Below are 20,808 nucleotides of genomic sequence, written 5' to 3' on the forward strand. Positions count from 1 at the left end.
TGCCAGAGAACTACTTGTGTTTTCTACTCAAATGCTTGATCACTTTTTAAGTCCTGAATATTTTTCTTTCAGTATAAAACCAAATACACAACTTCTGATGACAAAATAACATACATCAACAAAACAGTCAATGAAACTACAGGTAACTTTACACTGGTGCCGCAAGTTAAACCGGGATCAAAGACTGTGCCAGATGGACTTGCAGTTGATCCAAAAGGATCCATCAATGTCTTGGGCCTTGTTGTGTTTTCAATTGTGTTTGGAATTGTTTTGGGAAGGACTGGCGAGAGAGGGATGCCTTTAAAGGCTTTCTTTGAGTCTCTAAATGAAGTGGTTATGAAGATGGTTGCCCTTGTTATGTGGTAAGTAGTAATAAAATAATTGATGATGATATGTTAATTAAAAGTAGGGTGATAACTTGCCACTGTACTTATGACCCGTAGTTTTTAAATTTTAAACAATTTTTAAACTAAATACTAGTGAGCAGCAGACAGACACAGATCTTGTCAACTTTCTTTTATTTCCCTTACCGGTTTCGTCTGATTATGCAGACTTCATCAGGAAGTTTGAACAAGATGGTTGAAAGGGACTTATTTTATACCTTATTTACAAGCAAAGTGCAAATCATGTTCCAGGGAGGGTGTGAACAGCAAAAAACACCTACACAACAGTACATTCAGGATGACTAAAATCCTGCATTAGATGCTGAGAATTGTATTTTTGGCCTCACAGATTTCACGGAGTACATACACAGAAAATTAATGGCATTGCTAAGACTGAATTAGCATGCAGCATGGGAGTTTTGAGCTTTCAGACTTTTGAACTCATGTTTTGCATAAGCTGCATTTACTGTACATGACCAATAATTATTGGTCAGTTTTGAACACGAGTAATGGTGGACTGTTACTTACACTCAAAATAAACAAACACTATTTCAAAGTAATTGGTACTCTTTCAAAGTAATTGGTACTATTTTATGTTATTCATTATTAGATGTTATTGCCCATTAGAACCAATCAGAGATGATCATTTTTGAGGGTGCCAAGTCTGGCTAACATTATCCACTTTGTGCTCTGTTATATCCAATGAGAAACCTGTTAGTGAATAACAGGATAATAAGGAATAACCAAGATAGCATTATCCAGTAATATTAGCCGCATGAACCAATAACATTTCAGAAACAAAATAACTAAAATTCTTTTCAAATCGAATGAATATAATGAAGTTTTTACGCTCAGTATTGGAGTCAATGAGCATTGAACTGCCAAGGCCTACGAGTTTTTCAAAACGAAATACATTATCATTGAATACAACCCGGTCGTTCAAACAAACAACTTGAGTTTACTCAAAGACATGGAGAATAAGATGAACTTGGTTAAACAAACATTTAAAGCCGTTGTTATTCCATAAAATAGCGATCATGTTTACCATTCACATAAACCTGATGGACAATAGCAGATGCTATCAAAACACTGAAAAGCACTGACTCGAAAGAAAAAAAGACGCCGAAACAAAATTAGGTTCGACGTGTGAACTTTTAAAGCGCTTTCATTTTATCTCACTCTGAAGAGTCGCAATGTTTACTGTTCATTTTTGTTTTCTCTAATACGTCATGTGTAACAGAATAATGCTGAATAACCGACATTTTGTTAGCCTCTAACCTTAGCCATCTGTATAGCGAATCAGAGAGATAAGGAAGCTCACGCGAAACCTTTTAATTGACCGCAAGTCGAACCTATTAAATGGTTTTGCGCGCAAACCTTAATTATAAAAACGAAAAAGGAAAACTATAAATAAATAACGTCTTTTATTTTATAGTTGTTAGCCTTGTATCTACGTATTTCATTTTACCTTTCTAGCGAATAACATGTAAAAGAAGAAAGAAGGAAAGATAAGTCCAAGTTGCGCCACAAAATGGACTCTGTCTTTTCCTAATGGATTGCGTGACAAATTTTGACCCTAAAATGGGCATCGTCCAAAATCCATCGTCCGTGTTTTTAGCACATTTATCGGTAAACTGAGAATGTTTTTCTCGCCCTGAGAACAGTTTTCAGGGAGCATGAAATCACATTCAGTCTCAAGAAACAATTCTAAGTATCTACCAATGAGAACTGGTGGGTTTTCAATTAAAACAACATGTCTGGTAAGGATCTGTCGTGAATCACCGATAAACAATTACTCTTGAATGTTTGTTTGTCATCATCGATGAGCCACATGTGAATAAGTTTAGGCAATGGTCTTTGATCAATGATGCCCAAGTTAAAATTTTGCGAATCTCGACTTACTTCACAAAAACGATGTTTATGTGGCCCTTTAGCTATAAAGATTATCGGCATAAAAATATACGGGTGATAGTAAGCTCAAATTAAAACGTCTTAATTCAGTCACACACTGTTCCACACACTTGCATATTACGGGAAAGGCAACGTAAAATTCTGCTTTTCCATTCTACATTCCTGTAAAGCCAATGAAAAACGGAAACTAACCGACAGTGAGTCGATCCATTGTCCAAATTACTAGAAAGCGGATTATACTTTCCCTGAAATTCGCGCCAAAATTTCAACACGCTTGTTCAGCCACTGTTTCTGTACGATCTCAGCGAATAACGCCTCTGCCGCTCAGAGGATGTCTTACCTCTTTGCGACAAATTTAATTTCGGTACTAGCTTGGTGCACTTATTTTCGTCCTTTTGCCCAACTCTAAGCACCTTCCACTGATCCTGACGTCGACCCTGAGCGCGCACTAGCCCGCCAAGCCGGACAACATTCACGATTTTAACACGTATATCGCGTCATACAATCTTGACAGGTCGTCGGCGGGCGGTTTGCGTCAAGATGCTTACAGAAGTGAGAACTGTTCTCGTTTTCCACCAATGAACGTTGTTATTGCTTTTATGTTATCGTCAAACAACCCCAGGTCTCCTAGACCTTCCGCTTTTTATTTTAAGCGTATCGTTGAGATGCCTTTGGTCTGTTATTGTGTTAATCAATAATAGCTCAACTCGTAAACACTGAACGTTTCAGCACGCGGTTTTTCCGGTCAACGTATCAGCCGCATGGAAAACTTCGCACGAACCCTGTTGAACTCGTATTCTGTCTCCAGGGAACTTTCGCGTGTTGGCTGGTGAAATACAGTTAATGATCGCGACTTTTCGTTGAGGTACCGAAAATTTGACAAAATATCGCACTTTGGTCCTGTGAATCATCGCACAAGACGGCGCTCGAACTGCAGCTATTTTTCGACGAAAGTTCGCGACATCAAAAGAGAGCCATGCACGCTTTTCGGTTGCATTACTTTTGCACAACACTTCATATCATCAATGTGAAATGGTATATGAAATGAACTGCGGATATGAAATCAAGTAAAGCTATGATCTTCGCAGTTATGAACTTTCGCAATTATGAACGCAATTTTTACAATTGCGTAGAGAACCCCCGTTGAAGGCCTGAATTTTTCAGGCTTCTCTACGCAATTGTAAAAATTGCGTTCATAACTGCGAAGATCATAGCTTTACTTGACTTCATATCATCGTCGCCGGTCAGTATAAAATTAATTGACTGTTCTCGTTTTCAGCCAATCAACATCGTTATTGCTTGTATATGCTCGTCAAAGAACCCAATCAAACGAGGAGGAATTCTCCCGACAGAGCAAATAAATGTTGCTGAGATGCAACCTTCAGAAGGCAGTGTGATTAATGTTGGATTTTTCTGAGTAACAACGACGGGGGCTTTCGAGGTGTCGTGTTTCGTGATCATCACGAGCAAGTTCGCTGTATTTGTTCGATTTTCTGCGCTGCATAGGTTTTTTTTACTTGTACCCAGTTCTGGAGTTCAGTTCTCCGAGAACTGACAGTTGCAGGACAACGCTTAAAAAGAAACTTTGTCCGACACTTTCTTACTTTTGAAAAGGCTTTGAATTCTCGCTGGTGGCCGAGGGAGGCTCAGCATTTGAATTGCAGATAAAAGATTTCCGTGCCACAGAGCTTTATTGGGCGTCTTGTTTGTTCGAGGACTATTCGCGATTGCAGCCACTGGCGGCTCGATCCCCGAGATGAATGCATCTTTGTTTAACCAGTGGAGTCGTCGAGCCTATCTCGGCGGTGTCAGGATTTGACTGATCCACGAAAAGCCTTTCAGTTTCAATCAATTTTTTTCACGGGATGGACACATTCCTATGAAAACTCGGCTTATGAATGGTTACTTGATCATTTATTTTAAACATCGTGGACTTCTCTTTTACCGGCCATTTTTTGAGATTTAATTATTTTATCGATCTGGATATTTGGTGCGCAAAAGGGATTCTCGAGATGTCGCGTTTCGCAATCACGAGCTTTTTTCACGGTATCCGACGTACTGACTTCACTCGATTTTCTGCGCTACAGAGCTTCATGTCTTCGTACCCAGAATTGCGGAGTTCAGCCAACTGCAGTGTTGTTTGTCCGAGAACCGTTTGCAAATTCAGCCACTGGTCGTCAGCAGTCCTTAGATAACATTTTGACAGCGGGATACAAGCGTCATAATGAACTCAAGTCTCAGAAATTAGAGATGTGGTCGTGTTTTTTGTTTCTTGTATCCCTTTCCCTTCGCATGAACCTTTACCTTGCTCGGAAAACTTCCACGAAATTTGCGTGAAACCTCCAAGAAAGTGTTTCCCGGTCGAAGATAAAAAACTCTTATTATGGTTGTTAATGTGAGATACGTATATCTGCTTTTAAGAAAAGGAATATTTGAGTTTTCATTGCTCTCCACCTGACCAATGGTCTAATATTCAATAGAACGCTTAAAAGAAACTTTGTCCGACAATTTCGTGCCTGTGAAAGGGCTTCACCTTCACCTTCTTCACCTTTATTAAGTCGATGAGCCATGAAAATGTTAGCAAAAGAGACTACCCTTTTTGTCCCCATGGCGGTTCCATGTGTTTGGAGATAGTTATCTCCATTGAAATGGAACGAGTTTTCGTTTAAAATCAAACCAAGCATTTGTCTTAAGAAGCGTGTTGGGATCGGTGGATTATGATTTTGGAACTTTCCGTATGCCTCGCACATACTATGTTCATTACCTCTTCATGTGGTATATTCGTATACACGCTAGACACGTTCATTCACACTAAAATTGTATGCTTGCCTATCTTTGTTTTCTATATGAAATTTATGAAATTAGTTGTGTCCTTAATAAAGGATTGTTGTTTTTGTGCAATAGGCTGCAATAGTGTATCCACAAATGAAGATATTCTCTCGGTGGGGCCGTCACAACCGGAGATTATAGGTCTGCCAACCGCCTTAGCTTTGTGAATTTTTGTTAGTGCTCATCATCGCAAAACGCGACATCTCGAGAGTCCATTTTGCGCTCCAAATATCCAGATCGATAAAATAATTAAAATCGATTCTTAAATCTCAAAAAATGGCCGGTAAAAGAGAAGTTAAAAGGTCCAGGATGTTTAAAATAAATGATCAAGTAACCATTCATAAGCCGAGTTTTCATAGGAATGTGTCCATCCCGTGAAAAAATTTGATTGAAACTGAAAGGCTTTTCGTGGATCAGTCAAATCCTGACACCGCCGAGATAGGCTCGACGACTCCACTGGTTAAACAAAGATGCATTCATCTCGGGGATCGAGCCGCCAGTGGCTGCAATCGCGAATAGTCCTCGAACAAACAAGACGCCCAATAAAGCTCTGTGGCACGGAAATCTTTTATCTGCAATTCAAATGCTGAGCCTCCCTCGGCCACCAGCGAGAATTCAAAGCCTTTTCAAAAGTAAGAAAGTGTCGGACAAAGTTTCTTTTTAAGCGTTGTCCTGCAAGACCATAGGTCAGATAGAGAGTAATGAAAACCAAAATACTCCTTTTCTTAAAAGCACTGAGATGTACGTGTCTCACATTGACCGGAAACACTTTTTTGGAGGTGACACGCAAATTTTGTGGAAGTTTTCCCCGCAAGGTAAAGCGTCATGCAAAGGGAAAGGGATACAAGAAAGAAAACCGCGACCACATCTCTCATTTCTGAGAGTTTTTAGTTCATTATGACGCTTGTAGGGCAGCGTCGATGCCGATTAGCCACTGTGACAAAGCCGCGGGTGTTATCTACTGCTGACATTTGCCGACAGTTCTCGGAGAACTGAACTCCAGAACAATTCTGGGTACGAATAAAAAAACCTATGCAGCGCAGAAAATCGAACAAATACAGCAAACTTGCTCGTGATGATCACGAAACACGACACCTCGAAAGCTCCCGTCGTTGTTACTCAGAAAAATCCAACATTAATCACTGCCTTCTGAAGGTTGCATCTCAGCAACATTTATTTGCTCTGTCAGGAGAATTCCTCCTCGTTTGATTGGGTTGTTTGACGAGCATATACAAGCAATAACGATGTTGATTGGCTGAAAACGAGAACAGTCAATTAATTTTATACTGACCGGCGACGATGATATGAAGTCAAGTAAAGCTATGATCTTCGCAGTTATGAACGCAATTTTTACAATTGCGTAGAGAAGCCTGAAAAATTCAGGCCTTCAACGGGGGTTCTCTACACAATTGTAAAAATTGCGTTCATAATTGCGAAAGTTCATAACTGCGAAGATCATAGCTTTACTTGATTTCATATCCGCAGTTCATTTCATATACCATTTCACATTGATGATATGAAGTGTTGTGCAAAAGTAATGCAACCGAAAAGCGTGCATGGCTCTCTTTTGATGTCGCGAACTTTCGTCGAAAAATAGCTGCAGTTCGAGCGCCGTCTTGTGCGATGATTCACAGGACCAAAGTGCGATATTTTGTCAAATTTTCGGTACCTCAACGAAAAGTCGCGATCATTAACTGTATTTCACCAGCCAACACGCGAAAGTTCCCTGGAGACAGAATACGAGTTCAACAGGGTTCGTGCGAAGTTTTCCATGCGGCTGATACGTTGACCGGAAAAACCGCGTGCTGAAACGTTCAGTGTTTACGAGTTGAGCTATTATTGATCAACACAATAACAGACCAAAGGCATCTCAACGATACGCTTAAAATAAAAAGCGGAAGGTCTAGGAGACCTGGGGTTGTTTGACGATAACATAAAAGCAATAACAACGTTCATTGGTGGAAAACGAGAACAGTTCTCACTTCTGTAAGCATCTTGACGCAAACCGCCCGCCGACGACCTGTCAAGATTGTATGACGCGATATACGTGTTAAAATCGTGAATGTTGTCCGGCTTGGCGGGCTAGTGCGCGCTCAGGGTCGACGTCAGGATCAGTGGAAGGTGCTTAGAGTTGGGCAAAAGGACGAAAATAAGTGCACCAAGCTAGTACCGAAATTAAATTTGTCGCAAAGAGGTAAGACATCCTCTGAGCGGCAGAGGCGTTATTCGCTGAGATCGTACAGAAACAGTGGCTGAACAAGCGTGTTGAAATTTTGGCGCGAATTTCAGGGAAAGTATAATCCGCTTTCTAGTAATTTGGACAATGGATCGACTCACTGTCGGTTAGTTTCCGTTTTTCATTGGCTTTACAGGAATGTAGAATGGAAAAGCAGAATTTTACGTTGCCTTTCCCGTAATATGCAAGTGTGTGGAACAGTGTGTGACTGAATTAAGACGTTTTAATTTGAGCTTACTATCACCCGTATATTTTTATGCCGATAATCTTTATAGCTAAAGGGCCACATAAACATCGTTTTTGTGAAGTAAGTCGAGATTCGCAAAATTTTAACTTGGGCATCATTGATCAAAGACCATTGCCTAAACTCATTCACATGTGGCTCATCGATGATGACAAACAAACATTCAAGAGTAATTGTTTATCGGTGATTCACGGCAGATCCTTACCAGACATGTTGTTTTAATTGAAAACCCACCAGTTCTCATTGGTAGATACTTAGAATTGTTTCTTGAGACTGAATGTGATTTCATGCTCCCTGAAAACTGTTCTCAGGGCGAGAAAAACATTCTCAGTTTACCGATAAATGTGCTAAAAACACGGACGATGGATTTTGGACGATGCCCATTTTAGGGTCAAAATTTGTCACGCAATCCATTAGGAAAAGACAGAGTCCATTTTGTGGCGCAACTTGGACTTATCTTTCCTTCTTTCTTCTTTTACATGTTATTCGCTAGAAAGGTAAAATGAAATACGTAGATACAAGGCTAACAACTATAAAATAAAAGACGTTATTTTTTTATAGTTTTCCTTTTTCGTTTTTATAATTAAGGTTTGCGCGCAAAACCATTTAATAGGTTCGACTTGCGGTCAATTAAAAGGTTTCGCGTGAGCTTCCTTATCTCTCTGATTCGCTATACAGATGGCTAAGGTTAGAGGCTAACAAAATGTCGGTTATTCAGCATTATTCTGTTACGCATGGCGTATTAGAGAAAACAAAAATGAACAGTAAACATTGCGACTCTTCAGAGTGAGATAAAATGAAAGCGCTTTAAAAGTTCACACGTCGAACCTAATTTTGTTTCGGCGTCTTTTTTTCTTTCGAGTCAGTGCTTTTCAGTGTTTTGATAGCATCTGCTATTGTCCATCAGGTTTATGTGAATGGTAAACATGATCGCTATTTTATGGAATAACAACGGCTTTAAATGTTTGTTTAACCAAGTTCATCTTATTCTCCATGTCTTTGAGTAAACTCAAGTTGTTTGTTTGAACGACCGGGTTGTATTCAATGATAATGTATTTCGTTTTGAAAAACTCGTAGGCCTTGGCAGTTCAATGCTCATTGACTCCAATACTGAGCGTAAAAACTTCATTATATTCATTCGATTTGAAAAGAATTTTAGTTATTTTGTTTCTGAAATGTTATTGGTTCATGCGGCTAATATTACTGGATAATGCTATCTTGGTTATTCCTTATTATCCTGTTATTCACTAACAGGTTTCTCATTGGATATAACAGAGCACAAAGTGGATAATGTTAGCCAGACTTGGCACCCTCAAAAATGATCATCTCTGATTGGTTCTAATGGGCAATAACATCTAATAATGAATAACATAAAATAGTACCAATTACTTTGAAAGAGTACCAATTACTTTGAAATAGTGTTAAACAGCTTTTGGTCGGGTGTTAAGTAAACATACTCTCAAAATCTGAAGAAAAAAAGGAAGTGAGTTTTTGATCACTTTAATTCCACAAACAAGCTACAGCGCTTGGTAAACAGGCACTCTTGAAAATGTCCAGTGTACTTGAGCCCACGCAAACTACAGTACTGTTAACATGCAGCTCATCAGTAATTGTTGTCTCATAGACTTGGAAACACCAATCACCTTTACAGATTGACAATACTTAACATGCATTTCAGATTAGTTTCATCAGTTAAATGACTTCTTCTTATAACATTCCATACTGGATCAGCAAAAACGTTTCACTTAGAAATGTCTTTCAAGCATTAAATAGAGAAATGCATTAATTAAAGAAGTATAGTAATACAAGTTAGTTCATAAATAGTACATTAAATATGTAAATCAAGTCACACGATGCAGAGGGGTTGAGTAACTTGAGAGAAAAACATTACTTCTATCAGTCCTACATCACTACGGAATACTATGAGAAGCACGCACGCTAGCTTATTAAGCCATTGTGTACTCGCTTTCGGAGCCAACCCAACGGAAACCTAGTGTCGTGAGTATTTTAGATCAGAAAAGCGCCCACTTACTATTGGTTCTTTCTTTCTTTTCCCTTTAGCCATCAATATCCTTAGGTTTGGCCGTAACCTCTTAATTACCCATCATGTCAGCCGCAAACGGTGAACTTGGCCTTAGTCACCAAACTAGTGCCTCAGACAGCCAACCTGGCAATAATTCTCAACCTGAAATTGTTCTCCCTGCTGAAGCAGGTTTATCTAGCAGCCAACCTGGCGAAACCCTAGCGAAAACACTTTCAGATATCAATGTCAATATGGGTACAATTGCCTCTTTATGACAAAATTATAATTTAATGATTGTTGCATGGCAAGACTCAAAGCTCCAAAAAGAAACGGTGCCATAGTCCCCACAACCTTTCGAGCGCCAACTCCGAGTCTGAAGACAACGACCATGAGACATCTGGTAAATGAAGGCGCAAGGAAGACGAATTAAGTATCTGGCCCTTGGGTGAAGACATAGATGAATTCCTTGAGGAATTGAACTCCAAAGAGGTTGAAGCGACAGCTAAAACAGATGAGCCCAAAGAAGAAGTTGAGCTTTTCAAATCTCTCGAGCCTGACTTCACTGATGATGAAATAGTTGGCGCCAAAATAAACCAATCCTTGGCTAAAATAGCATCCAAATGGTGGGGCATTGCCCATCCCAATGACAAACTCAAACCACTGCTGGCTAAACACGCTAAACCAGAAAATTGCCCCGACATAACCACAGTAAGAGTCAACCCAGAATTTTGGGATGAAATGAATAATTTTAGGCCCCTATGCCAAGAGCAGATTAAACCGGCCCTTAAAGCTGAATTTCATTCGCTTTGCACCCAGGCAAATGAGTTGGGCAATCATTCTGACCTGCTTTTTGGGGCCGACTTAGGAAAACAACTGCGTGATGCCAAAGATACCAATAAAATTGGAAAAGACATAGGTGTAGGCAAAACTGGCGCGTCACGCTCCTCATGCCCATACAATTCCCATCGTGATAAGCGCAGGCCCCAAAAGAACTATGGCAAACATGACAGGCCTGCAGAGAGCAAGCCGCCTTTTTTAGGGAAGGGTCAGATTCACCTTCTCCAAGAACCAAACCGAGAGGACAATCTTTGGAAAACATTAAAAAAACGGTAAGTGAATTCCCCTCCTTGGTACGTGCCCTTAAGGAATATTTGGACAATACATGCACTTATTTTCGAGCTGGTTGCATAACCAAGTCCATTAGTAACTGGCAGATGATTACCTCTGATAAGGAAATTCTGACATCTGTCAGAGGGGCAACAAACTCAATTATTGAGTTTGACACCCGACCGTATAACACTAAATGCCCACAATCTGCTTTCTCTGTTAAAGAAAGTGCCATTTTTGACAGTGAAGTTTCAAAACTGCTGTCTAAAAACGTTATTGAAACAACCGATCATGCTCCTTATGACATGAGGTGATCTCCGACATCTTCATTAGACCTAAGAAAGATGGAGGCCACAGACTAGTTCTAAACCCCAAGGCACTAAACCAATTTGTCACTTCTCACCATTTAAAATGGAAACACTTTAGTCAATAGTACTATTAGTCGAAAAGAATTGCTATAATTATGGCCTCACTAGACCTCAAGGATGCTTATTATACAGTTGGTGTGAACCCCTGGCACAGGAAATACCAACGTTTCATGTGGAAAAATGTTCTGTATCAGTTCACACGCCTACCCAACGGGTTGTCCTCTTGCCCCAGAAAATTCACAAAATTGCTGAAACAGCCGCTTACCGAGTTACACAAAAAGGGTCACATATCAGCTATTTGATGGCCTTTATCTCCAAGGGAGGGCATACGATATTTGTGTCTCTAATGTGATCGACACTTTTCAATTCCTCTGGGTTTACAATCCATCCAGACAAATCTGTATTAATTTATCCCGTCCCAACGTTTGATTCTATTAGGCTTTATTATCGACCTGGTCTCCGTGACTAGCGCATTGACCCCTGAAAAGGCCTTGAAAGTTAAAGAAGCTTGTGCCATCCTTCTGGGTCAAGGCCTTCCGACAATATGACAAGTAGCCTGTGTGATAGGAAAAATTGTGTCATCATTCCCTGGGGTCATGTATGGACAACTTTATTACAGAGTCCTCGAGCATACTAAAGCCATAGCCCTCGAAACCGCCAAAGGCGATTTTGACAGTCAGATGTCCTCAATGGAAGATTGCAAAAAGGAACTCCATTGGTGGGTGGACAACATCGTGAGTTCCCATAACGTCATAACCCATGGACAGCCATCAAACACCTTCACCACTGATGCATCTCAGAATGGTTGGGGGGTTTACAATGACACAAGCACAGAGTGGTTTTGGTACCTCGCGTTCATGGGCCTACAAACCTTTTTCATAACACAACTGTAATAGCAGTCCTGAACCACATGGGGACTTAAGCCATTCAGACCCTTGCAACCGCCTAGGAAAAGAAGTTTGGGAATGGTGCATCGACAGTAACGTATCGATCAGTGCTGCTTACATCCCTGGGGTTCACAATATCAAGGCTGATTTTGAATTGAGACAAAGCAACGATAACACAGAATGGATGCTTGATAGGGCCTCCCTCAACAATGCACTGTTGCAACGAAGCTTGCGCCCGAATATAGACCTTTTCGCATAACAACTAAATAATCAATTTCCTCAATGTTTACTCCTGACCCAGGCGCAGTTGCCGTTGATGATGCTTTTTCACTTAACTTCCGTTATCTTAAATTCTATACTTTTCCCCCATTCAGTGTAATCAATGCATATCTTTAGCGAGTGTAGGAGGACGAAGCATTGGGAATCCTTATCATTCGCAACTGGCTGACACAAGCTTGGTTCCCGAAATCATGCAGGTGGGTGTGGAGCCACCGATAACTCTCCATCCAGCCAAACACCTCCTCCAACTACCTGGGAAACCCGAGAAACTACATCCACTTCACAAAACCCTAATACTCCTAGTATGCCATATGTTCAGGAGCAACTACAAAAGTTAGGTTTATCCCCTGATACCATAGACATCCTCATGGCTTCTTGGAGAAAATCCACTGGGAAACAGTACACAACCTACCTTTCTCGATGGGTGACTTATTGTAAAAACAAACAATTGGATGTCACTCATGGCACCATTAATGATGGCCTGCATTTCCTCACTTTACTTTACAAACAAGGGGTCGGTTACAGTGCTATCAACACCGCTCGATCTGCCTTGTCCTTGCTGATAAGACGACTTGGAGAACATCCATCCCCTGAGTATCCCGTTTCCTTAAAGGAACCTTTGAATTCAGACTATCTCTGCCCAGATACTCTACTATAATGGGATGTCGATCACATATCTTCGATCATTTCTGGCCCTTCACGAATCTTGCGATGTTACTTGCCCTTGTCACTCCGCAGCGAACTCAAACACTCTCCAAACTGGACACCTCACGTATGCAGAAAACCACAACCGGACTTATCTATACGGGACACCCTGAAAATAACTTGACCTGGCAAACACCTTGCGGCCATTGAAATCTGATCATTCGCCCCAGACTCTCGTCTTTGCCTGGTAACCTACATCAAACATTACATCACAAAAACCCACTCGCTGCACAGCGACCCATGCTTCCTGATCAGTTACATGAAACCGCACAAGCCTGTCACCAACTCTACTGTGGCTAGATGGTTTTAATAGATCTATGCTCCAGGATGCTAGAATAGATGTTGACATATTCTCGGCACATGGTAGTCCGACAGCCTTCACCTCTTACAGTGACAACACACAACTTCCTCTAGCGGACATTCTCAAGGCTGGGGGATGGTCAAACGCGCCCACATTCTCTGAACACTATAACAAGCCTATTAGTGGCAACCTCAGTCAAACCCTTCTGACTCATTTTGATTCAGGTTGACAGGCTAACTAGACACCGGAAATAGAACCAATTATCTCTGTTATTTCATAATCTCGGTTGTCAACATATTTGTCACGCCATTTCTCACTCGGTTCTATTAAAGTCCATTTCTTGTTGTTTGTTGAACGTCTTGTTACGTTTCCTATTACTACCACGTACCCCACTTACATTTGGTATGTTGCATGATCATGTTGGAGCTCACAGGCTTTGAACTTATGGTACTCTGATGTGACGTAGAGCTGATGACAGACAGAATTTTATAATTAAACAAGACTTAAGGTACCTGTAAGTTGACGTTTGATTTGAATTCTCTCTGGTCATCAGTCCGGAATGGAGGAATAACATGCCCTTCCTTTGGCACTTATAATATATGGGTACCCATCCCTACTCCTTTGTTCCTGTGATCTCCAACAAGCCCTAATTTCTTTGAATAATGGCTCAATAAGCTAGCGTGCACGCTTCTCATGTTACTCCTTCGTTCCGGACTGATGACAAGATAGACTTCAAATCAAACAACTTACAGGCAAGTCTCGTTTAATTATATATTTTTTTTCTGGCATCTAAAGCTGATAATGTTTCAAGGTTCTGGAGGCTAGGAAGGTTTAGCAAATAAAGTTGTGTAATATTTATGATTAAATAACAATTGTTAAAGTATTAACCATGGATTATTATGACTATGCAGACTGATTTGAATCAGGTATTTGAAATCTTCTCTTTAGGGTTTCACCCATTGGCATTTGCAGCTTAATAGCAGCCAAGGTGGCAGGCATGGATGATGTCATCAAGTCATTGAACATGTTGGGGATGTACATGTTGACTGTGATAAGCGGCTTGCTTATTCATGCCTTGGTCATTTTACCCTTGTTGTACTTGATAGCTGTGCGTAAAAATCCCCTGAGGTTTTATGTTGGTTTGAGGGATGCCATGATAACAGCATTTGGAACATCATCAAGGTGGGTACAGTTGCAGTAGCAAGTCAGGTGCACTTAATCTTTTCTTCTTCATCATGCACATTAATTCACCTTAGGGTTCTTGTAGAACCAGTCACTATAAGTTAGAATACCATGCTTACTTGGTTTAGCATGACTACATATATTAATAAAATTTTTTATGACTCAAATGTGGCACTTATTTAATACTATTAGGCTGCAACCGTAGATTGCCACTCGTGTCTGTGTTCAGCTACGGTATCTTCTCTAACTCATCCCAACTGTGTCCAATCTTTTTAGCTTCAGCAAGTGCTTCTTAAAATTAATAGTGTGGGGACAGGGGGCCTCAGCATCTCCCTGCTTCCCATACCTTGCTCTCCCACTTCTTGTATCTTTATCTCCTGGCTCCCTTGACCCTTTTCAGTCCGGCTCCCATCCCCTATAAATTAGGATCTATGTACTCAAAACACATCTTGGTCATTTAGCTACTTAATTATTAGGTGTTTCCTTTGTCACTTTTTGCTCATCTTGGAGCAGTTACGCATCAGTTGCATGTACACTACGGCTGCTTGATATTTTCATGACCAATGACGTAACCACCGTAAAAGGCTTGACAATTTCACCGGAAGTAAGCCTGTTTTTTAGCTTGCTTGATTGCTCAGAAAACGCTAATGCAAGTCAAATATCATTTTGGATTCTTGTTTTTTAACCCACTGACACCTGAACTGCCATGGACTGCCCCCACTGATGGGTAAAATTTGGTGTCAGACAGATTGAAATCTATTGAATCCCGCTCCCAGGTGTCAGTGGGTTAAATGGGGACAAAAAGCAGCATTTTGCATTTCTCTCCCATTTCCTGCCGTCTTAGAACTGCTGCTTTCTGCCCTTTTCTCTCCCACCTGCAGTACCCCAACCACCCCCTATTCTCCTGGGCTCCCACCCCCTGTCCCCACCCACTAAATAAATGTATTATTATCTTATTTCTTAAAATTGATTTTGCCAGTAGTAAAACAAAAAAAAAAAATTAATATTAAAGTACATAAAAAAATTATATGTTATTCGCTGTTTGTTTTGCATTCACAATAATTATTTCAAATTGATGTGGCTGTTATTTTGTGGTCAGCTCTTGTAATTAAGTTTTGTGTATTTTTGCTCTCAGAGACTGATCATTAATTTGTGGATGGCCACTGAGTACTGTAGGTAGCACTTGTTCAGAGGTGTATCCATCTTTTCAATTTTGGGGGTCCAGCTAATTAATACTTCAATAATTAATATTCAATCTATTACCTCTTAATAGCTGCTGCAGTACCCTAAGGCTTTCAGATCTCTAAATAATTGCACAAAAATGAAGTCTTATCCCTCTCCTCGGATATGTACTTGAAATAAAATGATCAATTTCTTTGAACAGGCTATTACCGGTATGCCTGTTGATTCATTTATCAAAATTGAGATAATTATATGGGCTGTTCAAAGCTCCCTCAGTCACGCCTGAATATGTTTTAAGGAATCCGTACACTGTAGGAACTGTTGGCTCCAGTTGATAAATGATCTAGATCTCCACACTGGGGAAACAAAAACAGAACTGAATCTCAATTTTCTTTAAAAGAACATTATCTGGAGGTTTAATTTACCTGGAGGAACAAAAGAATAAACAAATATGAGAGATACACAGTTCATCATTGGCCTGTGACTTTGCCTTGGGCAATGTTAATGATCAAATGATTGAGTACATTCAGGTTTCATGTTATTGTTAAACATGTTATTTTTAATGCTAACTCCGAAGAAGTTGCATCATTTGCAAAACAGACAAGTTACATGCAAAACAAGAAGCAAGATGATGACCCTGGAATTAATATCAACAGGTTCGCACAAAACAAGTATTTAACATACTTCGCCATTGGATCCTCAGTCATTTCGCTGACGATAAACAAACCAATGCTTGAAATTCACTTGGAAAGCGTGCAACAACCAAACTTTGACTGAAATGTTAAAAATTCATTGGCAGATCGAAAGTGTTGCCAATTGTCTCGCCCAAAAAACTCAGATTAATCTCAGATTATGCCACGCAACATGTGGGAATTCAAACATAAGAACTCAACTCCTCAATCTGAACATAATCGTTGACAAAATGAAATCATTCGACTACAAATATCTGAAAATAACAGCTTACCACGACATTTGAGGAACTCGATCATTTATCCCTAGTGAGAAATGGGAACATTTAACTTTGTTGTGAAATATGTCGTTCGCATGTTTCTCCTGGCGTTTGTAATTTGCATAAACGTTCAATGTTTTTTCTGTGTCCAATAGCACCCTTGTTCTATATTTTTTGCATCCAAAGAAAAATGAGTGCTTCCCAGGATGCAACGACGAACCCGGGATACATATCTGCTTGTTAGTAATTAGGCAAATGATCAAACAAGATGACAGGTGCTTATTGTAAGGAAAGTATAAAAGCATCCATAGGAAGAAAATTAATAGTGAATGAATTGCAGGCAACAAGGGTCTATGCTGAATGATATATTATTGTGATGACAGTAAGTGTTTAAGATTTAAGTTTGATTTGCTTTACATGTAATGTTTGATTTGTGGTGAACAGGTACCCTGAGGAAAATTTAACCCAAATATGTAAAATGATAGCTTTCATTGTTGTTTCTTTTGCAATTTGTAGCTCTGCAACACTTCCCACCACAATGCGTTGCCTTGAAGTGTATAACAAAGTAGATGCTCGTATCAGCCGTTTTGTGCTGCCTCTTGGTGCAACTGTTAATATGGATGGAACAGCTTTGTATGAAGCTGTTGCTGCTGTTTTCATTGCACAGGCCAATGGGATCACGTTGAATATTGCACAGTTAATAACTACATGGTAAGCTGGTATTGCAGTGAACAAGTGGATGTCAATACTCACTAGGGCTGGAGGAGCCATCATAAGAAAAGCTTACTACAATAGTTCTTCATTTCAGCAAGGAATAGCCGTTCAGAATGTAATACTGGTGAGAGTACTAGTCTGCTTGCTATCTTTTTTGGAGTCACAAGGGTGGGGGGTGGGGGGCATATTAACTCATTCACTCCTTAACCACCCCCCTTAATGAGTAAAATCTATCAAGTCTTACTCCTAGGGGTCGATGGGTTTTTGAGTTGAATGTAGGGGTGGTTAAAGGAGAGACAGTTTTTTGTTCGATTTGGGGGTAATTGTTAACCCATTGACTCTGGAACCGCCTCACTCCTAGGATTCAGTGGGTTATGTTACTGACTGATCATATCCTGAGATGTCTTAAAGTTTCTGGAGATGTTCTGAACTGTTCTGTTGTGTCTAGGGTCCTTAATTTTATGGCTGATGTGTCAGTGCTTTGGTCATAAACAATAAAACAGACTTTATGAGAATACTGAATTCACTTTTCATGCATTGTTTCAGGTTCATTTTACATGTAAATTGTATTTATACCAAGGCTATACTGCCTAATGGTTGCCCGGTCACCTGGGGCACCTTATTTGCGAGCCCAGGTGACCAAAGTTCTGAACAAGTAGCCAGAACAGGCGCCTTACTTGATTCATCCTCACTTTCTTGTAAATAATTATGATCCGAGCTGGAATAAATTAATTCTGGGCTCTTGAAAAAATGACTAGGGCTACTAACTTTTAATGTTGGAAGCCCAAAGGGCTCCCGGAGAATTTTCTTAGGCAGCAGCCTTGTATACATTATTATTATTTTTAAATCTACAGTATAGTGTATCAGTTACAGTAGAGCTGCAGCTTGTCAACCTTTTCCACTGGGCATTAAATCAAAGTTGTTGATCTGTAGCTAGTGTGGCCAGTTTGCAATATTTCTTACCTTATTGGCTTTTCCTGAAAAAAATTATGTCCAGCTTTAAGAGAAATTTTAATACTCTCAGTGTTTTCACAAGATCTATGTTAAGCACAGGTAACCCAGGCTCACTGTGTGTGCCACATAGGTAAATATAGAGAACATATGAGGTGAAGTTTAGGTCTGGAAATTTGCAAGAAAATGGAAATAAAAATCGATGAAACTTACCATGTGGTGAGCTGTTGTTGTCTTTAATACGTACACGAAGGTTTGGGAAAAATGGTCCCCGTTCACCTTCCTTCATAGTACATGTATAGTGACAAGGTAGGAGACAGAAGCCAGTGTAGGGACTCTGATCGACCCAAAGCAAGCACGATTTTTTTCGTGAAAATCGAATCCAGTCGCTAAATGAACACACCAGGCTCGTGGAACATGAATTTCTCTAAACGGTGAATCCACTGAAGTATCTCCAGGTAGCAACGTGAAGCCACCAGACTCCGAAAAACTTGTAAGTTAACCTGCTAAAATGGCGGCCACAAAGCGTTGTCCTCGCAAAGTGTCCAATTCAAGATGGCACCGAATTGTGGATGCCTGGTGACGAGTATAATAAGTTCTGGAGGGAGGGGAGTCCCAAATTGCTAAAAACAAAACTCACTGAGCAATCTGGGATTCCCCTCTCTCCAGGGGGACATATATTCCCCTCGTCACCAGGCGTCCCGAGTGCAGTGCAGTTTTGAATTGGACACTTTGCGAGGACAATGCTTTCTGGCCGCCATTTTAGCAGGTTAACTTACAAGTTTTACGGAGTCTGGTGGCTTCGTGTTGCTACCTGGAGATGCTTCAGTGGATTCATGGTTTAGAGAAATTCATGTTCCACGAGCCTGGTGTGTTCATTTAGCGACTGGATTTGATTTTCACGAAAAAAATCGTGCTTGTTTTGGGTCGATCGGAGTCCCTACGCTGGCTTCCGTCTCCTACCTTGTCACTGTACTATGAAGGAAGGTGAACGGGGACCAACTTCGTGTACGTATTAAAGACAACAACAGGTCACCACATGGTAAGTTTCATCGATTTTTATTTCCATTTTGTTGCAAATTTCCAGACCTAAACTTCGCCTCATGTTCTCTATATTTACCTATGTGGCACACACAGTGAGCCTGGGTTACCTGTGTGTTAAGTAAAACAAAAGTGTAAGTGAATGAGGTCAGTTAAGACACGTGTTGAAACAGCTCCTGTTAGGATTGTTTTTATTGTCATGGCACAGTTAATATCCCGGATACTCTCCTTGTCAACATAGATGTGGTCATTGTCTCTGGTGTCATTTTTCAGCTTGACAGCCACTGCAGCATCCATTGGTGCAGCTGGGATTCCACAAGCAGGCCTGGTCACTATGGTGCTTGTTCTTCAGGCTGTCAATTTACCAACTAATGACATTGGACTTATCTTAGCTGTGGATTGGTTTTTGTAAGTAAACTAATTTTTTTGCATGATCTTTTTGTCAATTTGATATCTGCATAACCTTTTTGATCTGGATTCTGGAACTTTGTGTTTCTGTTCGGCCACACCTCATGAGTTACTTGTTAATTTCAAATCATTGTATTAAATACCTCAATGTTTTGTTACACCTTCCTTACAGAATTTAGGTGTGGGTTACTGCTCCAAATTATATACATGGGTTTCAATAAATTTTAAAATAGAAGGGACCTTGTGATAGAGTAACCGGGCACCCCTATTTATGACTTTGTATTATACATGTAGTCTGGGTTTTGACATTGCGACCTCCTTTGAGGAATGGCGGGTACTATACTAATAATCATAGTCTCTCACAGCCTGTCTTCAAAACTTTATGTGTATTTAAATGAATTCAGCGCTCATGGTAAACCACATCCCAGCCAACTCAATAAGTTGAGCTTTGAACCACTGTTTGGGAGGTCACAGTTTTGAACCCAAGCTGGACCAACAGGTGTGGTCTAAAATAACTTAAAAGTAAATGATGCCTTTATAATTACATCTGCAAAAATGGCAAGAGACTGTTAACTGGAGACCCCATCTCACAACCCCAGTTCATAACTCTATGTGATGTAAAGGAATCCACCCATTATTGGCAGACTAGGTCACTTGCACATGTAGCTCTTGTTGTTGTGTTCCGTCTGTGAAATTGGCAGAGTAACAATCATGATGATATTGGAGCTTTGCTCTGTTGTGTGACCCTCATTACCTTGGGGGTGAAACATGAAAAAACTAAGTAAGTAAGACTAAACAGCTTGGCAGCTTTCCCGGGGGGGGGGGGGGGGTGGGGGGTACTTAAAGAATTTCTGGGTGGGGATGTGCCGCTGGGACCCTGGGACCCTGGAACCCTTAGCCTATACCAGAGCTAGTTCAGCTGAATTTTGCTACCCTATACTAGAGTAAACTCCCACCGATTTCCGCTTAAATACAGATACTTGACAGTTAATAATATCCAGAAGTGTTTCATGATAGCCATTTATCGACTCTGTTGAGGCTGAGTTGGGTAAACTTAAACTTTGCCGACTCGATTTTTTTATATTTTTGAGCGGGAATTCTGGTTTCC

At 40.4% G+C, this 20,808-nt stretch overlaps 2 protein-coding genes across 2 annotated transcripts in view; both read left to right on the forward strand.

Moving 5' to 3' along the window:
* Nucleotides 1-20,808, forward strand: part of LOC138022803 (excitatory amino acid transporter 1-like) — a 31,840-nt gene that overhangs the window by 8,294 nt on the left and 2,738 nt on the right. Inside the window, exons 3-6 of the mRNA XM_068869757.1 lie at nt 73-362; nt 14,222-14,455; nt 17,103-17,297; nt 19,566-19,700. Coding sequence (XP_068725858.1) covers nt 73-362; nt 14,222-14,455; nt 17,103-17,297; nt 19,566-19,700 — 854 coding nt within the window. The remainder of the gene's footprint in view (nt 1-72; nt 363-14,221; nt 14,456-17,102; nt 17,298-19,565; nt 19,701-20,808) is intronic.
* LOC138024728 (uncharacterized) lies at nt 8,307-11,166 on the forward strand. The gene is given in 4 exon segments (XM_068871936.1): nt 8,307-8,389; nt 10,037-10,735; nt 10,879-11,032; nt 11,035-11,166. Coding segments are annotated over 4 exon segments (1,068 nt in total).

Source organism: Montipora capricornis, chromosome 11 (assembly GCF_036669925.1).
Source record: "Montipora capricornis isolate CH-2021 chromosome 11, ASM3666992v2, whole genome shotgun sequence".
NCBI classification, from domain to species: Eukaryota; Metazoa; Cnidaria; class Anthozoa; order Scleractinia; family Acroporidae; genus Montipora; species Montipora capricornis.